The 17,803-nt window shown below is 28.0% G+C and overlaps 2 protein-coding genes across 10 annotated transcripts in view; one reads left to right on the top strand and one right to left on the bottom strand.

Annotated features, from left to right (window-relative positions):
* LOC145943281 (uncharacterized) overlaps window positions 1-3,755 on the top strand; it is an 81,518-nt gene extending 77,763 nt beyond the window's left edge. For all 9 annotated transcript variants that reach the window (XM_083050749.1, XM_083050748.1, XM_083050756.1 and 6 more), the window contains one exon: window positions 237-3,755. In XM_083050749.1, the coding sequence (XP_082906875.1) occupies window positions 237-644 (408 nt within the window). In that variant the 3' untranslated portion in view covers window positions 645-3,755. The remainder of the gene's footprint in view (window positions 1-236) is intronic.
* A 10,721-nt stretch (window positions 3,756-14,476) lies between these two features.
* Window positions 14,477-16,261, bottom strand: Polr3g (RNA polymerase III subunit G). The gene is made up of 2 exons (XM_083050079.1): window positions 16,122-16,261; window positions 14,477-15,761 (listed from the first exon to the last, which is right to left on the bottom strand). Exon 2 carries the CDS (start codon window positions 15,740-15,742, stop codon window positions 15,065-15,067), a length of 678 nt encoding a protein of 225 aa, XP_082906205.1. The 5' UTR covers window positions 15,743-15,761; window positions 16,122-16,261; the 3' UTR covers window positions 14,477-15,064.
* Window positions 16,262-17,803: the final 1,542 nt, after the last annotated feature.

Below are 17,803 nucleotides of genomic sequence, written 5' to 3'. Positions count from 1 at the left end.
AGATATCATAAATTAAAAATTTTAATAAAATAAAGAATTCAACTTAATTTTTTAATTAAAAAATGTTTTTGTTTTTAACATAAAATCGGTAGATCCCGGCTTTATTTCTATATGTACTTTAATCGTGGAAAAGCATTTATTATTCTATTCAACCAATAAAAAGAAAAGCGTGCACAAAAATAATTGTTTTGTCGGTAAAAAAGACGGTTTCAGGATTATCTTGTATTCAATTCTAGATCACCGGTATTGTTGAGGAGACGAAAGAGCGACAAAGTCCAGAACCGTCGGTAAAACCCGTAGAAGGTACGAACTTGAGATATCTAGAAGATCCAACTTCCGAAATGGAGAAGAAAAAGGATAGTAACGTGCCGACAACGATTATGAAGATGTTGGTGACGACATCATCATCTACGTCGCATGCACCACAACAGAGTTACCGTATTCTCGAGGCTGAGTCGTCGCCCCAAGATACCGGCGGTACCACGAGCACCGGAAGTAGCACCATGAGCGGTTATCATGTCTTGGAAGCACCAGCAATAGGACCGGATTCGACACAACGCTCGGCGGCAAGTGACGTTCTTGAGAAAGCGCGCAATCGCTTTGACAAGTTCTGGGGAAAAGGTAACAACGGCACGGAGAATTAGAGTCCGTCGCGTCTTTCGAAATGACAAGACAGAAAAACAGGGGAAAAACAGTTCAACGAGAAGGATTCCACGTTTTTCGTCTCGGAAAGACAAGATAGCCCTCCCGGGAAAGGGATAAGCAGATCATTTCACCTCTCTATCGGATCGGTCTGTCCACGTAATTTCATAGCTTCAGCGAAGAGGCGAAGAAATGATGAGCCGAGATGATGTCCCCATAAAAGAGCTTTCCTCATTGATAATCGCGATGATGATTCAAGATCTTCACGACCGAAGTCTCTCAATTTCTTCATTAGCATATAATACCGATTCTGACATTCAAAAATTGCTGAAGAATGTCATTAAAGATAAAAAGATAAGGGAGGGAACACAATTATAAAGACTAATCAACCATACTGAAAGATTTCTGAAAGATTATGATCGATAATTGATTTACGCGTTTATTGAGAACGACTGATTGTAAGGTGCAAATAGTACATGAAATAATCAAGATAACATATTGCACACCTCGGGTTAAACAAGATTAAATCCTAAAACTTTCACGGAAACAAATTCGAAAAAAATTAAGAACATCAAATTATCGATTATCGATCATCGATAAGAAAGTATTTTGCTTTTTCTTCGCAATCAGAAAATAGATGGTAGGACAGTATCGTGGAAATCCGCATAGATCATCATCATTAGTTATAAAAAATGAAGTAATTCCAGGCAAAGGATGAAAAATCTGAATGAATCCGAATCAGGATGAAGGATTAACATCAGAAACTTATACGATGACGGTGCGTGCAGGTTATGCGTCGGTCTCGAACTCAAGGAATATGACTTGAGAAAATATAATTATTTATTATAACACTTACACACATACACATGCATACAGATATAAACACACGCAAAAAAGGTACATACGCATATATCTTATTTCGATTCATCAGTGATTACGTTTCGAGATTTCATAGATTGCAAACATAAAATACACAGCAAATCAGATGCATATAATTAGGTGAAGAATTTATTTGCTCATCTTGTTTAGAATATTTCTACGTAAAAAAAAGTAGAAAAATATCATATTCAAAGTGTGCCTATCAAAATAATATATTGTTTTTATTTATATTAGTATAAATATGGAATAAATATGTAGCAATGTTTCTTCTTTGTGCAAAATTAGTCCAAAGAATGGAATGGAAAATTTATTTAAATATTTTTCTTATCCACACACAAACACATAAAACATATATATGCGGACGCAAATACACATACGCACATATACATACGTGCATTTACCGACACGTGGACAAGTATTTAAGACAAATACATACACATTTACGCGAAAACATTAACGTTATATAGGATATTAAAGTGATCCCGTACATACGAGATCCATATAGTTAAAAATCCGAATTCTTTTTCCATTTATAAAACTCGAAGCCGAGTACCGAGTATCGATAGGTAAAAAAAACAGCTTGTTGCTATAAATAAATAAAATCGAAAAGAATAAGTAGCCTTTGAATAATCGCTTCTCGTGCGTTTTATATAAGTCTATATACGGAATATATTATAATTATATTAACACGTATACACACTATGTATACAATTATGAGATATAGCACTCGCGGATTATAAATAAAGTACAGTATCGCATTGAGAATTCTTCAGATCGACAATATCATTATTAAATAATTATTCAGTGAAATAATATTGTGTATAATATGCTTTATTATTTCGAGAAGATTGTTATATCTTATAACATTTCACGACGAAGCAGTTACGACTGAATTAATTGAGTTTTACATATTTATTTAAATGTAATATATTTGAAATATTTATTTAAATTTTGTAGTATATTTGTATCTTGTATATTTTTAAAAATTTTTTTTGTTGGCTTTTAAAATTTTGATATTTTTAATTTTTTAAAAAATCTTTTTGCGTAGAAAATTTTTTGTCTAAGATAAGAATTACACATAATTAAATTGAAGAGATCTGTGGAATCCTTGAGCTACAAAACCGCGAAATAAATTTCTTTTCGAATAGAGATAAGATCTCTCTTTTTTTACATGTTATTGCTACGAAAAAAAAACTTGCTCCATTTCCAAACCAAATCTCGATCATTTCACGTGTGATTTTGTAGACAAGTTTATACATTATTATTGTTGATGATTTCTAGCTACAAGCTATTACAAAATAAATGACCTCTTATTCACTTTTGAAATATAGCTTGAAGCACATTTTCCATATGCCGCTCATAAAAATTTGATTTTAACAATTAATATATCTTAATTATATATAAGAGAGAGATCACAACGCCCATTAATTATTTAAATGGTCGAGAGGACGGTCTCAAATGATTTAATCATCATCATTTATGAAGCGAAATAAATCACTGTAGTGAGGTGTAGTGTTTTTTCACACAGTATATATAGTGCGTTGAATATCTTCGCAATTAAGTTTTAACATAAAATATTGCTGTGTGTGTGACGACGACGACGACGATATAATGATGATAACGATAACGTTCGATCATCAAAATTTGGAAAATGAAAATGCCGATCAAAATCGCGCATCGAAAGAAAAGAATGAAAATAGGTGGATCTATCCACTATGCATGCTGTATATTATTCCGTCTGTTTTTCTTATGCAAATATGTATACATATATTCTTTCGTACGTTCCTCTTTGAAGAAAAGAATGATGATGATGAAAAAAGATCTAAAAAAAGCTCGAAGAGAGATCAATGACGGGCGAGAGTTCACCAATCTTTCGGACTTGCGATAAATATTAAAAATATTCTTGTTAAAACCAGCATTTTAAATATCTGCGATAAGTAGCAAAAAATATTTTAAATATTTTTAAAAACTAAGAAAAGATTGAAATTTTTTTCATATCTATTCAAAATTTTATAAGACATTTAAATTAAATTAAATTATATTTAAACGTTAAATATTGTTGATGTTCTATAGCAAGATGGTCAAAACACAAACGATTTATTTCATTTTCGCCATTTATCAGTTGTCGGATGAACCAAAGAATTCGAAAAACACTCGCTCGTTTGAGGTAAAAAAAAAAAAAAAAGGCAATTATGGATTTTTCTTCCTTTTATGAGCGCGCATGCGCGTATAAATTACACTCCATCCACAGATCCACGTCCAAAAACCAATCAACTGCAATGAAGCAGTAACGATAATAATTATAACAGTAATGATGTTAAATACTGAAGACACCGTTAAATATTAAAAAAACTGGAATAGCTGGAACAAACAATTGACGGAAGATTGGGTGGACAGAATTAGATTCATAAGATGGCAGGATTCAAGATGAAAGGAAATGAAAATTGTGTTGCTTTGAAAACGAGCGATCGCTGACGATGATTGTTACTCGATATTGAAGATATTTTTAAATGACAAGAATAATTGTTAATTTCATTGTGAGGAAAGGATAAACAAGTTTTATCTGACGTATATAAAAATTTAGCTCTGAGAAAAGCTTCAAATCGATCAGTGATTCTCAGATTTTAGATGAAGAGATAATATAAAAAAATTGGAATTAAATTTTTAAACTAATTTTATTTAATTTTATTATATATTTATTATTATTTATTATATATTTTATTATATATTTTATTATAAATATTTTCTTATATATTTTATTATTTATTATATATTTTATTATTTATTATATATTTATTATTATATATTTATTTATTATATATTTATTTCTCTTGTTATTTAATTTAAACAAATAAAAAATGTGTTTTAATTTAATAAATACATTACTGCAGCGTATTAATTTTAAATGATTTAAGTCTTATCGTTTTAAGTATACATATCCATGGTAAATATTTATAGTTTCTTGCTTTCAATATTTATTTGACAATTCTCAAAATAAAGTTTGAACGTTCTTTGTAAAGAAAAAATCTGAGGACTACTGAAGCATATTATTATGTATACGTATCGCACAGTAGCGCTTCCCTCCAAAAGTCCATTGCGTAAAATGTCGGCCTAATTTTTCACCCAAAGAATGATCTTTAACTTAGGATTGCGACAGATTTTTAGGCAAGAATATATATAACCATTTTTGTACGTTTGCCTTTCGCCTTTTAATGTCGCAAAATTGTAACATTGATTAAATATTCTTACTCAATGTTGGAAAAACTGTTAGCAAATCACTGAATTAAAAAAAAGAAAATAATAATAATACTTAGTGTTAGAATAAATTGTGTGGTTTTAATTTATAAAATTCAAGGTAAATAATCTTTTACTGCAGCCTGCAGCATACAACAAAAATTTTTCGCTGATTTTTCCCGAATGAAAACGAAATTGCACACAAGAGACATTTAAATAAGGGCGTCCAAGAAAGATATATCCAAGAATTTAAAAGATTAGGCTAAATATAAGACATCTTTTCGTCTGAATCCCTAGATTTCAGTGATAGGAGTTATCATCGTCACCGATTGTTCCATCACAGACATAGACGCTTCATAGCATCGTTTAAGTGACAATGAAGGACTGGCTGCAACTCCGAATTCATTTGTGTCCGATGGAATCTCAATCTACGATTATTACCTGTTGTGTGTGTGCTTTCCTACGAGCATTTTTAACATCTGAATTAAATATATATATTTTGTTAACTTTATTTATGCCAATCAAGTTTAACTAAAAATTATTAATTTTAAGACAAAAGTTTTAAAAAAGTTCTTTTCGCCTTTTTATTACTATAAATCTATATTATACTAACAGATATTATCACAAAAGTATGGGAAAACAATTTGTTTATATTTATATTTAATTTAACATATATATATATTTTATTTTATTTTCTCTATATACAGTCACATTAGACTATAGAGAAAATTTTATTGAATAATAATGCGTTAGCTTTCGAGAATTTCATATGTAACCTTATAAATAAAATAAAATGGATTTAAAAAAAGGAATAAGAATAAAATTAAATGGAGAAAATAAAAATTATAATGGATAGAAAAATAAAAATTAATGGATTAAAAAAGAATATTTTAAACACGTATGAATTGCAGAGTTCTTAATAATTTAAAATGATACTTACTTATTGACTCAAATGAGATAAGTTTTACTCTTTTTCGCTTAACAATAAAGATTTAAGCCAATCGAAGTAAACGCGTTATTAAAACAGAAATATATATAGTATATGGCTTACAGCACATAAAAAAAAACACTCTGCAAGCTTACACTGCCCGTCCGAGTTCAGAAGTCGACATGTTTTGTGATGTTAGACCGCGTGTCACATGTTCATTAGAACATATTAATTCAATCTCAAGAAACAATCTCTCTTTCCTCTCCGAAACGATTGAAAGCAAATGCAAATGTTACGTCCACCGCATCTAGCATTTTTATTGTTACCATCTTTATTAATACATATATTTGTAATAATCACGTGTGTGATTCGCAAGAGTTTATTTATAAGCGTATTTAAAGATATTCACTATAAAATTTCACATTTTCTCGATTCATAAAAAATAAAATCATTCTATTGTGCCATTCATATAGTTAGCTAATTATAAGCTAATTATTATTAGCCTATTATTATAATATTTCATATATGTGTATTTTAGTTTCATATTTGAAGATACGCACCTTGCTCTTTCTTTTGTTCTAAAACCTAAACGCACTTGATTGTTGTTATTATAATATGTAGATAAGAAAAGTTGTAGAAAAAGGCTTAGGCTTTTTTTTTATCAAGATATATGTATTGCGAAATATTCTACATTTTCTTGTTACCCTTTTCCGTTGACAAAAGGTACGTAGGAAGTGGATGGTCATCGTTATTGAAGATATGAATTCGTATCGATTTTATGGCAAGATAGCTTTTTGTCGCGATAAATCAAACGTGCTGGACACGTTGTGTGTTACTTTTGTAATTGTGCGAAAATGTATGAAAAAACAAAAAAGTCTAACAAAAAGAAAGCGGAATACTCTGAGGAATTTAGTATCGTTTCCGAGAAGAATCAAATTTGCTAATAACTATAGTCATCAAGACAACGTATCACATAGAACAGTGCGAATGAAAAATTTGAAGCAAAACTTAAAAAAATTACATAACATAATCAATGTTGAAATTAATTTTCAAAGAAAATTTGCGATGTCTTTCAGACATCGCTGAATGTATGATAGGTTGCCAAGCCGTCGTCGACTGATTTTCTGCCCCGCCCATATATATTATAAATAATAATTAGTTATTATAAAAAATGCGACAAAGGAGAAGGAAAGCGAGAAACAAAAACAGAATTACAAAGAAGATATTATATATACTAATTAAACACAATTGCAAATAATTTTAAATTAATAATAATATTTATTAGTGATCCCCTAGGGGTTACTTGGCGCTTTTATCAAGGAGCGTACTCGAATCTTTTACAATAATCTCATTACTTCTTTCTTACATCCTGCCCTTAAAGATACATCTTACACATTTTAACCCTTTCCCCCTTCCTCCCAACTCTTCTTCCTCTACCCTACATTTCCCTTCTTCTTCTTTTTCCTTTCTTTTTTCCTCTTCTCTTCTTCTTTACTATTACTTCTTATTCGCCTCTACCTTCTTCTTCTTTTTTCCTCCTCTTTTATTAATCCTGCTTCGTTTTCCAAATCCAATCCTTCTTTCACAATAATTTTCCAAGCGGGCATATAGGGTGTTTAAGGCTTAAACTAGATTCGAACCTGGGACCCTTCGCATATTAGTCTGTGACTTTCCATGTGAGGCCACATGTCACTCCTAATTTTAAATTAATTATTTAGATATAAAAATATATCAACTTGAAGTTATATATTATTATTTGAATTTTTGACTATATAATTACCAATTTAAATGTCACACTTGTCTTTTACGGTTTCAAATGGCATATATTCTCTTCCTTGATATCCTTTTATCTGTCGAAAAGGATTTCGAATTTATTTTTATCTTCATCGGCCAACGATCGACCAACAAGCGCAGCTAATCGAAAAGTTGGTATCAAATTATTATATTGAAGATTAAGATTGAAGATTAGAAATTGAATTCAATCAGAAAAAAGAATCAAAGATTTCTTTTTGTCCTGATTATGTACAAATTTCAATTTTTAATCTTCAATACATATAGTAACAACGACACTATATAGCTTAAGAAATGTTGAAAAATGATGATAACTTCATTTTTTGATCGTCTTTACTCATTTTCGTTCTCGGCGATTTGTTATGATAATTTATGAGATTTGAAAAATAATAAATAAGTCCACGTACCCTTTAAATGTCACCATCAGCTGTCTAATCGAGCATTTTTGAAACGGTATTTATTATATAAATATATAATCTGAATAGAGAAATTTTTATTTTGATTTATATTTTATTGAAAATATATAATGAGAGATTCTCGTATAAAAGAGAGATATGAAACTATTGATCCATTATAATATAAAAATATGGTTTATTATGATTCAACTTGTTTTATTAAAAAATCTCGAGAAATAGAAACTCTATGATTGAAGCACTGTCAAAAAATGTAAAAAATAAAATAATTCTTTATTGTCCTTTGTGAATTATTAATTTAGTAGAAAATAATTACGAATATTTTTTTATTTTTCCCTTATACTTATACACATTTTTTAACGAGATGACATCAAATCCGTCATCACGAATAAAATGTAGTCGGCATCACTCTTCATTTTCAAAAATCCAGCAAATGCTCCTTCCTTTACTCTGTAGTCAATGATTATACATAATAATATAGATTATTAACATTGATGATAGTATATAGAGGCATGTTGCTATACATGCTCAACCCCTATATTATGTGTTCTAGTAGGTATATTATAATTTTTCATTACTTATGGTTATATATAGAGAGAAACTTGTAATAATAAATAAAACTATAAACTGTCAATTCTTATAATTTATTTGAGTCTATTTCATTGAATCGCATTTTTTTATATTAATTTTATGTGGATTCTTTACTGATGATTCAACTCAAAAATTCTAAAAAAGTCGAGATTTTTTAAAATCCTTATTATGTCAACAGAAAAAAAATCAAGTTATTAATTAATTATTCTTATATTAACATACTATTTTTCATTTTTTTAATACGATGAGGTAATATCAATGTGGCAATTATTTGATACATTTTTTTATATAGTACAATTGTGAACAAATCATTATAAATATTAAAAGGGTATGGTATAATTTGTGAAAGCTGTGCCTACATTTTCTGTCCATTCCGAAGAGTATTACGTTATACAACTGTGAGAACCAATGGCAGATTTTATAAAAGGTATCTTACATAGAGGATGTGATCATAATTCCAATCTATCTAGAATCACGCACATATTTGAGAGTCTCTTGGGATTTTGTGCTCAGCATCCATAATACAGCTATCAAAACTGGCGAGAGAATAAGGTCATCATTGGAGTCACATCATAATATTGTCCTCAGCGTGAATTTTCTCCATGGCGGTTTTCTCGATGCTGCATCCATTGAGCAGAAATTCCTTACTCCGCAGAAAATGAGTATTACTAAAAAATCATTTAGAAAGCGATATGTTTCATTTTTATCCATCTTGCCAGATTCTCTTTGCAGAACGTGGTAAAGATTGTGATTTTAAAAAACATCTCCACATAATCGATTCATTAATATCTCAGTTTTATACGCGTTTCAGTGATTTTGAAACGCTTAAAAAAGATCTTATTTTATTTGAAAATTCTCTCACAGTTCAAATTGAGGAACAAAATTAAGTGCTTCAAGCACAACTTTGCTATTTCCAAAGTGATTTGTTCTCTCAAAACGCGGCTGGAAAAAGGGAAAAAAGGGATAGACTATAAATATTTAAATGGGACCAATATCGTAAAAATGAAATTATTACATAATGAAGCAAGAGTCAAATTCTTGAAGAAAATGCATTCAATGTCTTTCAAATAAGTAATTAGAATGATTAAACTTATCACACATCTAATTTAATTAAATTATATAAATATTTACATGGGACAAATATCGTAAAAATGAATTTATTACATAATGAAGCAAGAGTCAAATTCTTGATGAAAATGCATTCAATGTCTTTCAAATAAGTAATTAGAATGATTAAACTTATCACACATCTAATTTAATTAAATTATATAAATATTTACATGGGACAAATATCGTAAAAATGAATTTATTACATAATGAAGCAAGAGTCAAATTCTTGATGAAAATGCATTCAATGTCTTTCAAATAAGTAATTAGAATGATTAAACTTATCACACATCTAATTTAATTAAATTATATAAATATTTAGATGGGACAAATATCATAAAAATGAATTTATTACATAATGAAACAAGAGTCAAATTCTTGATGAAAATGCATTCATGTCTTTCAAATAAGTAATTAGAATGATTAAACTTATCACACATCTAATTTAATTAAATTATATAAATATTTACATGGGACAAATATCGTAAAAATGAATTTATTACATAATGAAGCAAGAATCAAATTCTTGATGAAAATGCATTCAATGTCTTTCAAATAAGTAATTAGAATGATTAAACTTATCACACATATAATTTAATTAAATTATATAAATATTAAAATGGAACCAATATCGTAAAAATGAATATATTACATAATGAAGCACGAGTCATATTCTTGATGAAAATGCATTCAATGTATTTCAAATAAGTAATTAGAATGATTAAACTTATCACACATCTAATTTAATTAAATTATATAAATATTTACATGGGACAAATATCGTAAAAATGAATTTATTACATAATGAAGCAAGAATCAAATTCTTGATGAAAATGCATTCAATGTCTTTCAAATAAGTAATTAGAATGATTAAACTTATCACACATCTAATTTAATTAAATTATATAAATATTTACATGGGACAAATATAGTAAAAATGAATTTATTACATAATGAAGCAAGAGTCAAATTCTTGATGAAAATGCATTCAATGTCTTTCAAATAAGTAATTAGAATGATTAAACTTATCACACATCTAATTTATTTAAATTATATAAATATTTAGTTGGGACAAATATCGTATAAATGAATTTATTACATAATGAAGCAAGAGTCCAATTCTTGATGAAAATGCATTCAATGTCTTTCAAATAAGTAATTAGAATGATTAAACTTATCACACATCTAATTTAATTAAATTATATAAATATTTACATGGGACAAATATCGTAAAAATGAATTTATTACATAATGAAGCAAGAGTCAAATTCTTGATGAAAATGCATTCAATGTCTTTCAAATAAGTAATTAGAATGATTAAACTTATCACACATCTAATTTAATTAAATTATATAAATATTTAGATGGGACAAATATCATAAAAATGAATTTATTACATAATGAAACAAGAGTCAAATTCTTGATGAAAATGCATTCATGTCTTTCAAATAAGTAATTAGAATGATTAAACTTATCACACATCTAATTTAATTAAATTATATAAATATTTACATGGGACAAATATCGTAAAAATGAATTTATTACATAATGAAGCAAGAATCAAATTCTTGATGAAAATGCATTCAATGTCTTTCAAATAAGTAATTAGAATGATTAAACTTATCACACATATAATTTAATTAAATTATATAAATATTAAAATGGAACCAATATCGTAAAAATGAATATATTACATAATGAAGCACGAGTCATATTCTTGATGAAAATGCATTCAATGTCTTTCAAATAAGTAATTAGAATGATTAAACTTATCACACATCTAATTTAATTAAATTATATAAATATTTACATGGGACAAATATCGTAAAAATGAATTTATTACATAATGAAGCAAGAATCAAATTCTTGATGAAAATGCATTCAATGTCTTTCAAATAAGTAATTAGAATGATTAAACTTATCACACATCTAATTTAATTAAATTATATAAATATTTACATGGGACAAATATAGTAAAAATGAATTTATTACATAATGAAGCAAGAGTCAAATTCTTGATGAAAATGCATTCAATGTCTTTCAAATAAGTAATTAGAATGATTAAACTTATCACACATATAATTTAATTAAATTATATAAATATTAAAATGGAACCAATATCGTAAAAATGAATATATTACATAATGAAGCACGAGTCATATTCTTGATGAAAATGCATTCAATGTCTTTCAAATAAGTAATTAAAATGATTAAACTTATCACACATTTAATTTAATTAAATGTGTAAATTTATATAAATATTCAAATGGGACCAATATCGTAAAAATGAAATTATTACATAATGAAGCAAGAGTCAAATTCTTGATGAAAATGCATTCAACGTCTTTCAAATAAGTAATTAGAATGATTAAACTTATCACATATATAATTTAATTAAATTATATAAATATTAAAATGGAATCAATATCGTAAAAATGAATATATTACATAATGAAGCACGAGTCATATTCTTGATGAAAATGCATTCAATGTCTTTCAAATAAGTAATTAAAATGATTAAATTTATCACACATTTAATTTAATTAAATGTGTAAATTTATATAAATATTCAAATGGGACCAATATCGTAAAAATGAAATTATTACATAATGAAGCGAGAGTCAAATTCTTGATGAAAATGCATTCAACGTCTTTCAAATAAGTAATTAGAATGATTAAACTTATCACACATCTAATTTAATTAAATTATATAAATATTTACATGGGACAAATATCGTAAAAATGAATTTATTACATAATGAAGCAAGAGTCAAATTCTTGATGAAAATGCATGCAATGTCTTTCAAATAAGTAATTAGAATGATTAAACTTATCACACATCTAATTTAATTAAATTATATAAATATTTAGATGGGACAAATATCATAAAAATGAATTTATTACATAATGAAACAAGAGTCAAATTCTTGATGAAAATGCATTCAATGTCTTTCAAATAAGTAATTAGAATGATTAAACTTATCACACATCTAATTTAATTAAATTATATAAATATTTACATGGGACAAATATCGTAAAAATGAATTTATTACATAATGAAGCAAGAATCAAATTCTTGATGAAAATGCATTCAATGTCTTTCAAATAAGTAATTAGAATGATTAAACTTATCACACATATAATTTAATTAAATTATATAAATATTAAAATGGAACCAATATCGTAAAAATGAATATATTACATAATGAAGCACGAGTCATATATTTGATGAAAATGCATTCAATGTCTTTCAAATAAGTAATTAAAATGATTAAACTTATCACACATTTAATTTAATTAAATGTGTAAATTTATATAAATATTCAAATGGGACCACTATCGTAAAAATGAAATTATTATATAATTAAAGAAGTGTCAAATTCTTGAGGAAAATGCATTCAATGTCTTTCAAATAAGTAATTAGAATGATTAAACTTATCACACTTCTAATTTAATTTAATTATATAAATATTTAAATGGGACCACTATCGTGAAAATGAAATTATTATATAATAAAAGAAGAGTCAAATTCTTGATGAAAATGCATTCAATGTCTTTCAAATAAGTAATTAAAATGATTAAACTTATCACACATTTAATTTAATTAAATGTGTAAAATTATATAAATATTTAAATGGGACCAATATCGTAAAAATGAATATATTACATAATGAAGCACGAGTCAAATTCTTAATGAAAAACACAAATAAAATAATATTAAAAAAATAAAATAATATAAATAATATTAGTAAAATAATATTACAGAACACATATACGTGATTAATAATAGAATAATAACTATTTGCATTATTAATACAAAATAAAAGATTAAATAGAAAATTTTAATAATAACTTTTGCTATTAGAATGCTAAGGGTGCCGTCACATGGGGCGTAACTTGCGTAAGCGTAACCAGCGGATCGCCAATCACCGAGTTATTCCGATAGAGCTCGACGAAGGGCTCTATCGGAATAACTCGGTGATTGGCGATCCGCTGGTTACGCTTACGCAAGTTACGCCCCATGTGACGGCACCCTAATTGTGCTATTACGTTTGATACGCACATTCCTGAGACTATGTGCCGCGCTCCTTAGTTACGAGCGGCCGGCGCTGCGTTGCTATGGCGCGAACGATGAGAGGGGGGGCAAGAGGCGTGCGTCTCGAAATCTCGCCGTAAATGGCAAGTAAATCCCAGCATCACTAGAGAATCAGAGACTAAAATATTGTTAGATATACGTAGAACATTGTTTGACTAAACATAACAATAAAAGATTGTTTGACATTGTTTTACATTGTTTAAATAAGACATTGTGGACTAAGCTCAGTATCACAGAATTCAGTATTCATTCAGCATTATACATTCAGTATTATTGTATTTTATTTAGTCGAAATTTATGTTCGAAATGGACAAGTTTTCTTTTATGAAGAATTGGTCGATATGCATCTGATTTATGGGGAAGCTATTGTAGATATAATGAAGAAGAAAATATTCACTTCAAAACCACTCTAGTGCCGAAACGGCTCATTTGCGGATAAGGATTTATTGACAAATTTTGGGACATCCCATTTTATGATTTTATTTAAAAAATATGATCTCCAAATTTTGGAAACTTTAATTGAAACAAAACCATACTAATCAAGATATTCTTCTTGGTAGCAACTAATTTTTATTCAAAGACTATTATTAAATAAGGGTTAAATTATATTGAAAATAAAGAAATCATTTGTTGGATAATCTATTTTAATAACTGCTGGTTGTATTACAAAACAAGAAGGATTGGAGAAGAGATAGAGCTGACGGAGGTACAACAATAGTTACAATAATAAAAGAACCAAGGATAATAGAGATACAAGCAAACTGATTCATGCACAATAGAAAAGGATATTTTGTAAAAAATTTTATTTTGATTTATCTATACATGATGGCTCATTTGTACAAACGTGTCACGTTAATACAACGAAAACACTGCGAATCTATATATACATCCATAATATTCAGTAATTTCTCTTTCTCTCTCTCTCTCTCTTTTGAGATGCGCTCGTACATTACACTGATTTTTTCTTTCTCATTACTATTGTAAGAATAATGAAAGAAAGTCAAATATAATAAACGATCACGTTAACAAATAATGTCTTATTATTAAAATTGATCTTGTCGAAAACTTGCTTTTCATACACATAATTAAAAAAACGGGAAAAGTATGATGCAACAATATATTCATTTCAAGCTGTATTATTTAATTGAACTCGCAATGATATATATTTATCCTCAATTTAACGATAATTAACTCGCGTGTTAATTGATTTTTATCCCTAGACAATGCTACTATATATATTGAATAACAGCATGATTACAAGTAATAAAAAATTTACACATCACAGAAATGAGCAAATTAAATTAAATTTGCAGCATTTGCGTTATCAGTATTCAAAAATCCTGAAAACAGATCAATACTTCTAAAATTGAGAATATGTTAAATTCACATATCAATAAAGGGTCCATCATCATTATCGTCTTCGCTGCAGTAATTTTCACCAGTCTCAAAGTACTCGTTTGCGTAATCGGTTCCATCATCCATTTCCTCATCTATCTCCTCCTCATCCTTCACACGCTCACCCATCCCCTTCTCTTTCTCTTTCTCTTCCTCTTCCTCTTCCTCATCGTCATCTTCCTCCTCCGCCTCCTCTTTAGCATCAATACGCTGTGGGTTTTTACTTTTGTCCAATTCCACTAGTTTCTTTTCAATGTCTATGATCTTTCTCTTCTTACACGGCCTCACATTCTGTTGCTGAAGTTTACACTTTCGCGATGACTTTAATTCCATTGGTAATTTGCTCCAGTCATACTTCGATTCATATTCCGATTTATTGTATCCTGCAATTTCTTCGTAATCCTCACAATAGCGTTCAATATCTTCATTCAAGATGACAGCTTGCACATTGTTTGACGACTCCCGCATATACTCGGTGAAGTCTCTCTTTAATTCGACTAAATAGCTTATCTCAGTTGTCATCTGTATTGGTAGAGGCTTATGATCCAGCATGGGATAACTTGGTGATGGTTGCAGAACTGGTGTTGGTAACATCTCTCCCTTGGCGAAACCTAATTGTTCCATGGTGAAGGACATACCAGGTTTTCCTTTACCACGTCCTGCCATTTTTGTCACTTGTGATGTCCTAATCAGCGATATAAAAATATATAACAGTGAACAAAAAAATCAACAATAATTTCTGAAAAAATTGAAACTAAAAATTATACAAAATTCTTTAAATATCTCTATATAATAAATTATATTTGTAATAAAATAATTAATTAATAAGTATAATTATTTATTTGTTTGTTTTTTATTTGTTTGTTTTTTATTTGTTTGTTTTTTATTTGTTTGTTAATAATTAATTATTAATCAATAATTAATTTATATTGATTAAATTGTATATAACTTAGAACAACTTATAAATTTTCCATATTAAATATAGTTTTAAGCCTTATTTGCCAGAACACACATTTTTCCTAGTAAAATCCTAACTTCTACTTACTGGAATTATCTCAAAAATAATTATGTTAAATGCTTTAAACTTTTTGCGCTGTCAATTCCTTCTTTTCATTTTTTTTCTCAAATTCTTCTTGCTTGGCGCGAAATAACTCTTTGTCATAAATCACTTTAATTACGAGAGAGCAGGAAGGACATGTGACTTCTTCCTCGCCACAAGTTAGCTCGGCAAGAGATATTTGAAATTGATCGCCGCATGGACACGGATAATAATAGATTCCTTCGTCCTCGTCGTACTCAAAATCCTCGATTTCCACCTCGTCGTAATAAGTTGATTGTGGCATAATCAATTCGACTCAATTTTACTAATCATACATTTAAGGCTCAATTTTGTAGGTTATGGAAAGCCGACAGCGTGAAGTATGATTAACGCACAAATCAGATAGAGTGGAAGCTGCCATAAGAGCACAATGTTAAATAGCGTGTTCGAGTTTCAGAGCCATCTACCAGCTCAGAGACCATCCTAAATCCTCCCACTCTTCAATAGCGCCAAAATTCAAATCTTGAGATTTAGTAAAATTATTAATTCAATAAAAAAAAGGGAAATCAAATCATTTAAATAATAATAACATTGAGTTATATATATCTTTTGTTATCACTAGCCATCTTTAGGTCTCTTACTCTGATATACAAATACAAAATTCGAGTATAAAGGGCTCTTACTAGTTTATTAGCTCTTATACTAATCCTTTATACCCGAATTTATATTTTTATGTTAGAGTCTTTTCGATTTTATTATTTTAAAATAATTTTTTCAGGACCTAATTTATGGGGCCTTATAATTTCAAGGCCTAAAGTCCTGCGCACAATAGAAAAAATATTAGGAATAGGAATTTTCATATTTAAATATTTATATAGTGACACAAATCGACACAAATCTAAAATTTGTTCTTTTTAGCTGCACTAGTTCAGTTTATCTTTTTTACTCCACATTGAAAGAAAAAGTACATATAGCTATTATAGTTACATAAATTATATATACTTTTTCTTAAGAACAACTATGTTTTCTTTGCACCAATTGATTCTTCTCGTTATTTTGTGCATAAAAGTATTGAGATAAAATTGACGAAAAATGAGATATTTCATATAGTTTATGTAAAATTATGTTAAAAATAACTAAAATATAAAATATCTCGTAAACTTATTCACTTGGCCATCTCACTCTTATAAACTTTTTATAGTGAATATTGCGAGAGGAATCGCGATTTATATAAAAAAATTAATAGTTTCATTTAAAAAAACATAAGTTACCTTCAAATAACCTTGAAAATCGCCCTTTAAGAAAAAATCAGTAGCCGCAACTTCTTTCCCCCTCGAAATCCTATAACTTTTGTCTAAAATATTTTTCTCTAAAATGTGTATTATATTATTCAAGAGATATTTGTATGAATCTTTTAAAATTAGACACCCTGCATATACACACAATTATTTATATGTTACTTATTACTATAAAACAAAACATTTTTTCATTCCTCCATAGTAGCAACAAGTTTTTTGTTGCATTAAATTATTTTTATTTTTAATTATTTTAATTATATCATTTTTACTGATAAATATGCTTCTTATAAAAATTGTTTCTTAGAAAATATCTTGTAGAAAATTCTGCAAACATAAATACACAATTATAGATACCTTATTTTATTATAATAATAACTAAATAATAGAACC

Source organism: Prenolepis imparis, unplaced genomic scaffold (genome assembly GCF_030444845.1).
Source record: "Prenolepis imparis isolate NDT839.2.m4 unplaced genomic scaffold, iyPreImpa1.0 SCAF_11, whole genome shotgun sequence".
Classification (NCBI taxonomy): Eukaryota; Metazoa; Arthropoda; class Insecta; order Hymenoptera; family Formicidae; genus Prenolepis; species Prenolepis imparis.
Note: the sequence above shows the minus strand (reverse complement) of the source record. Positions and strands in the feature narration are given on the sequence as shown.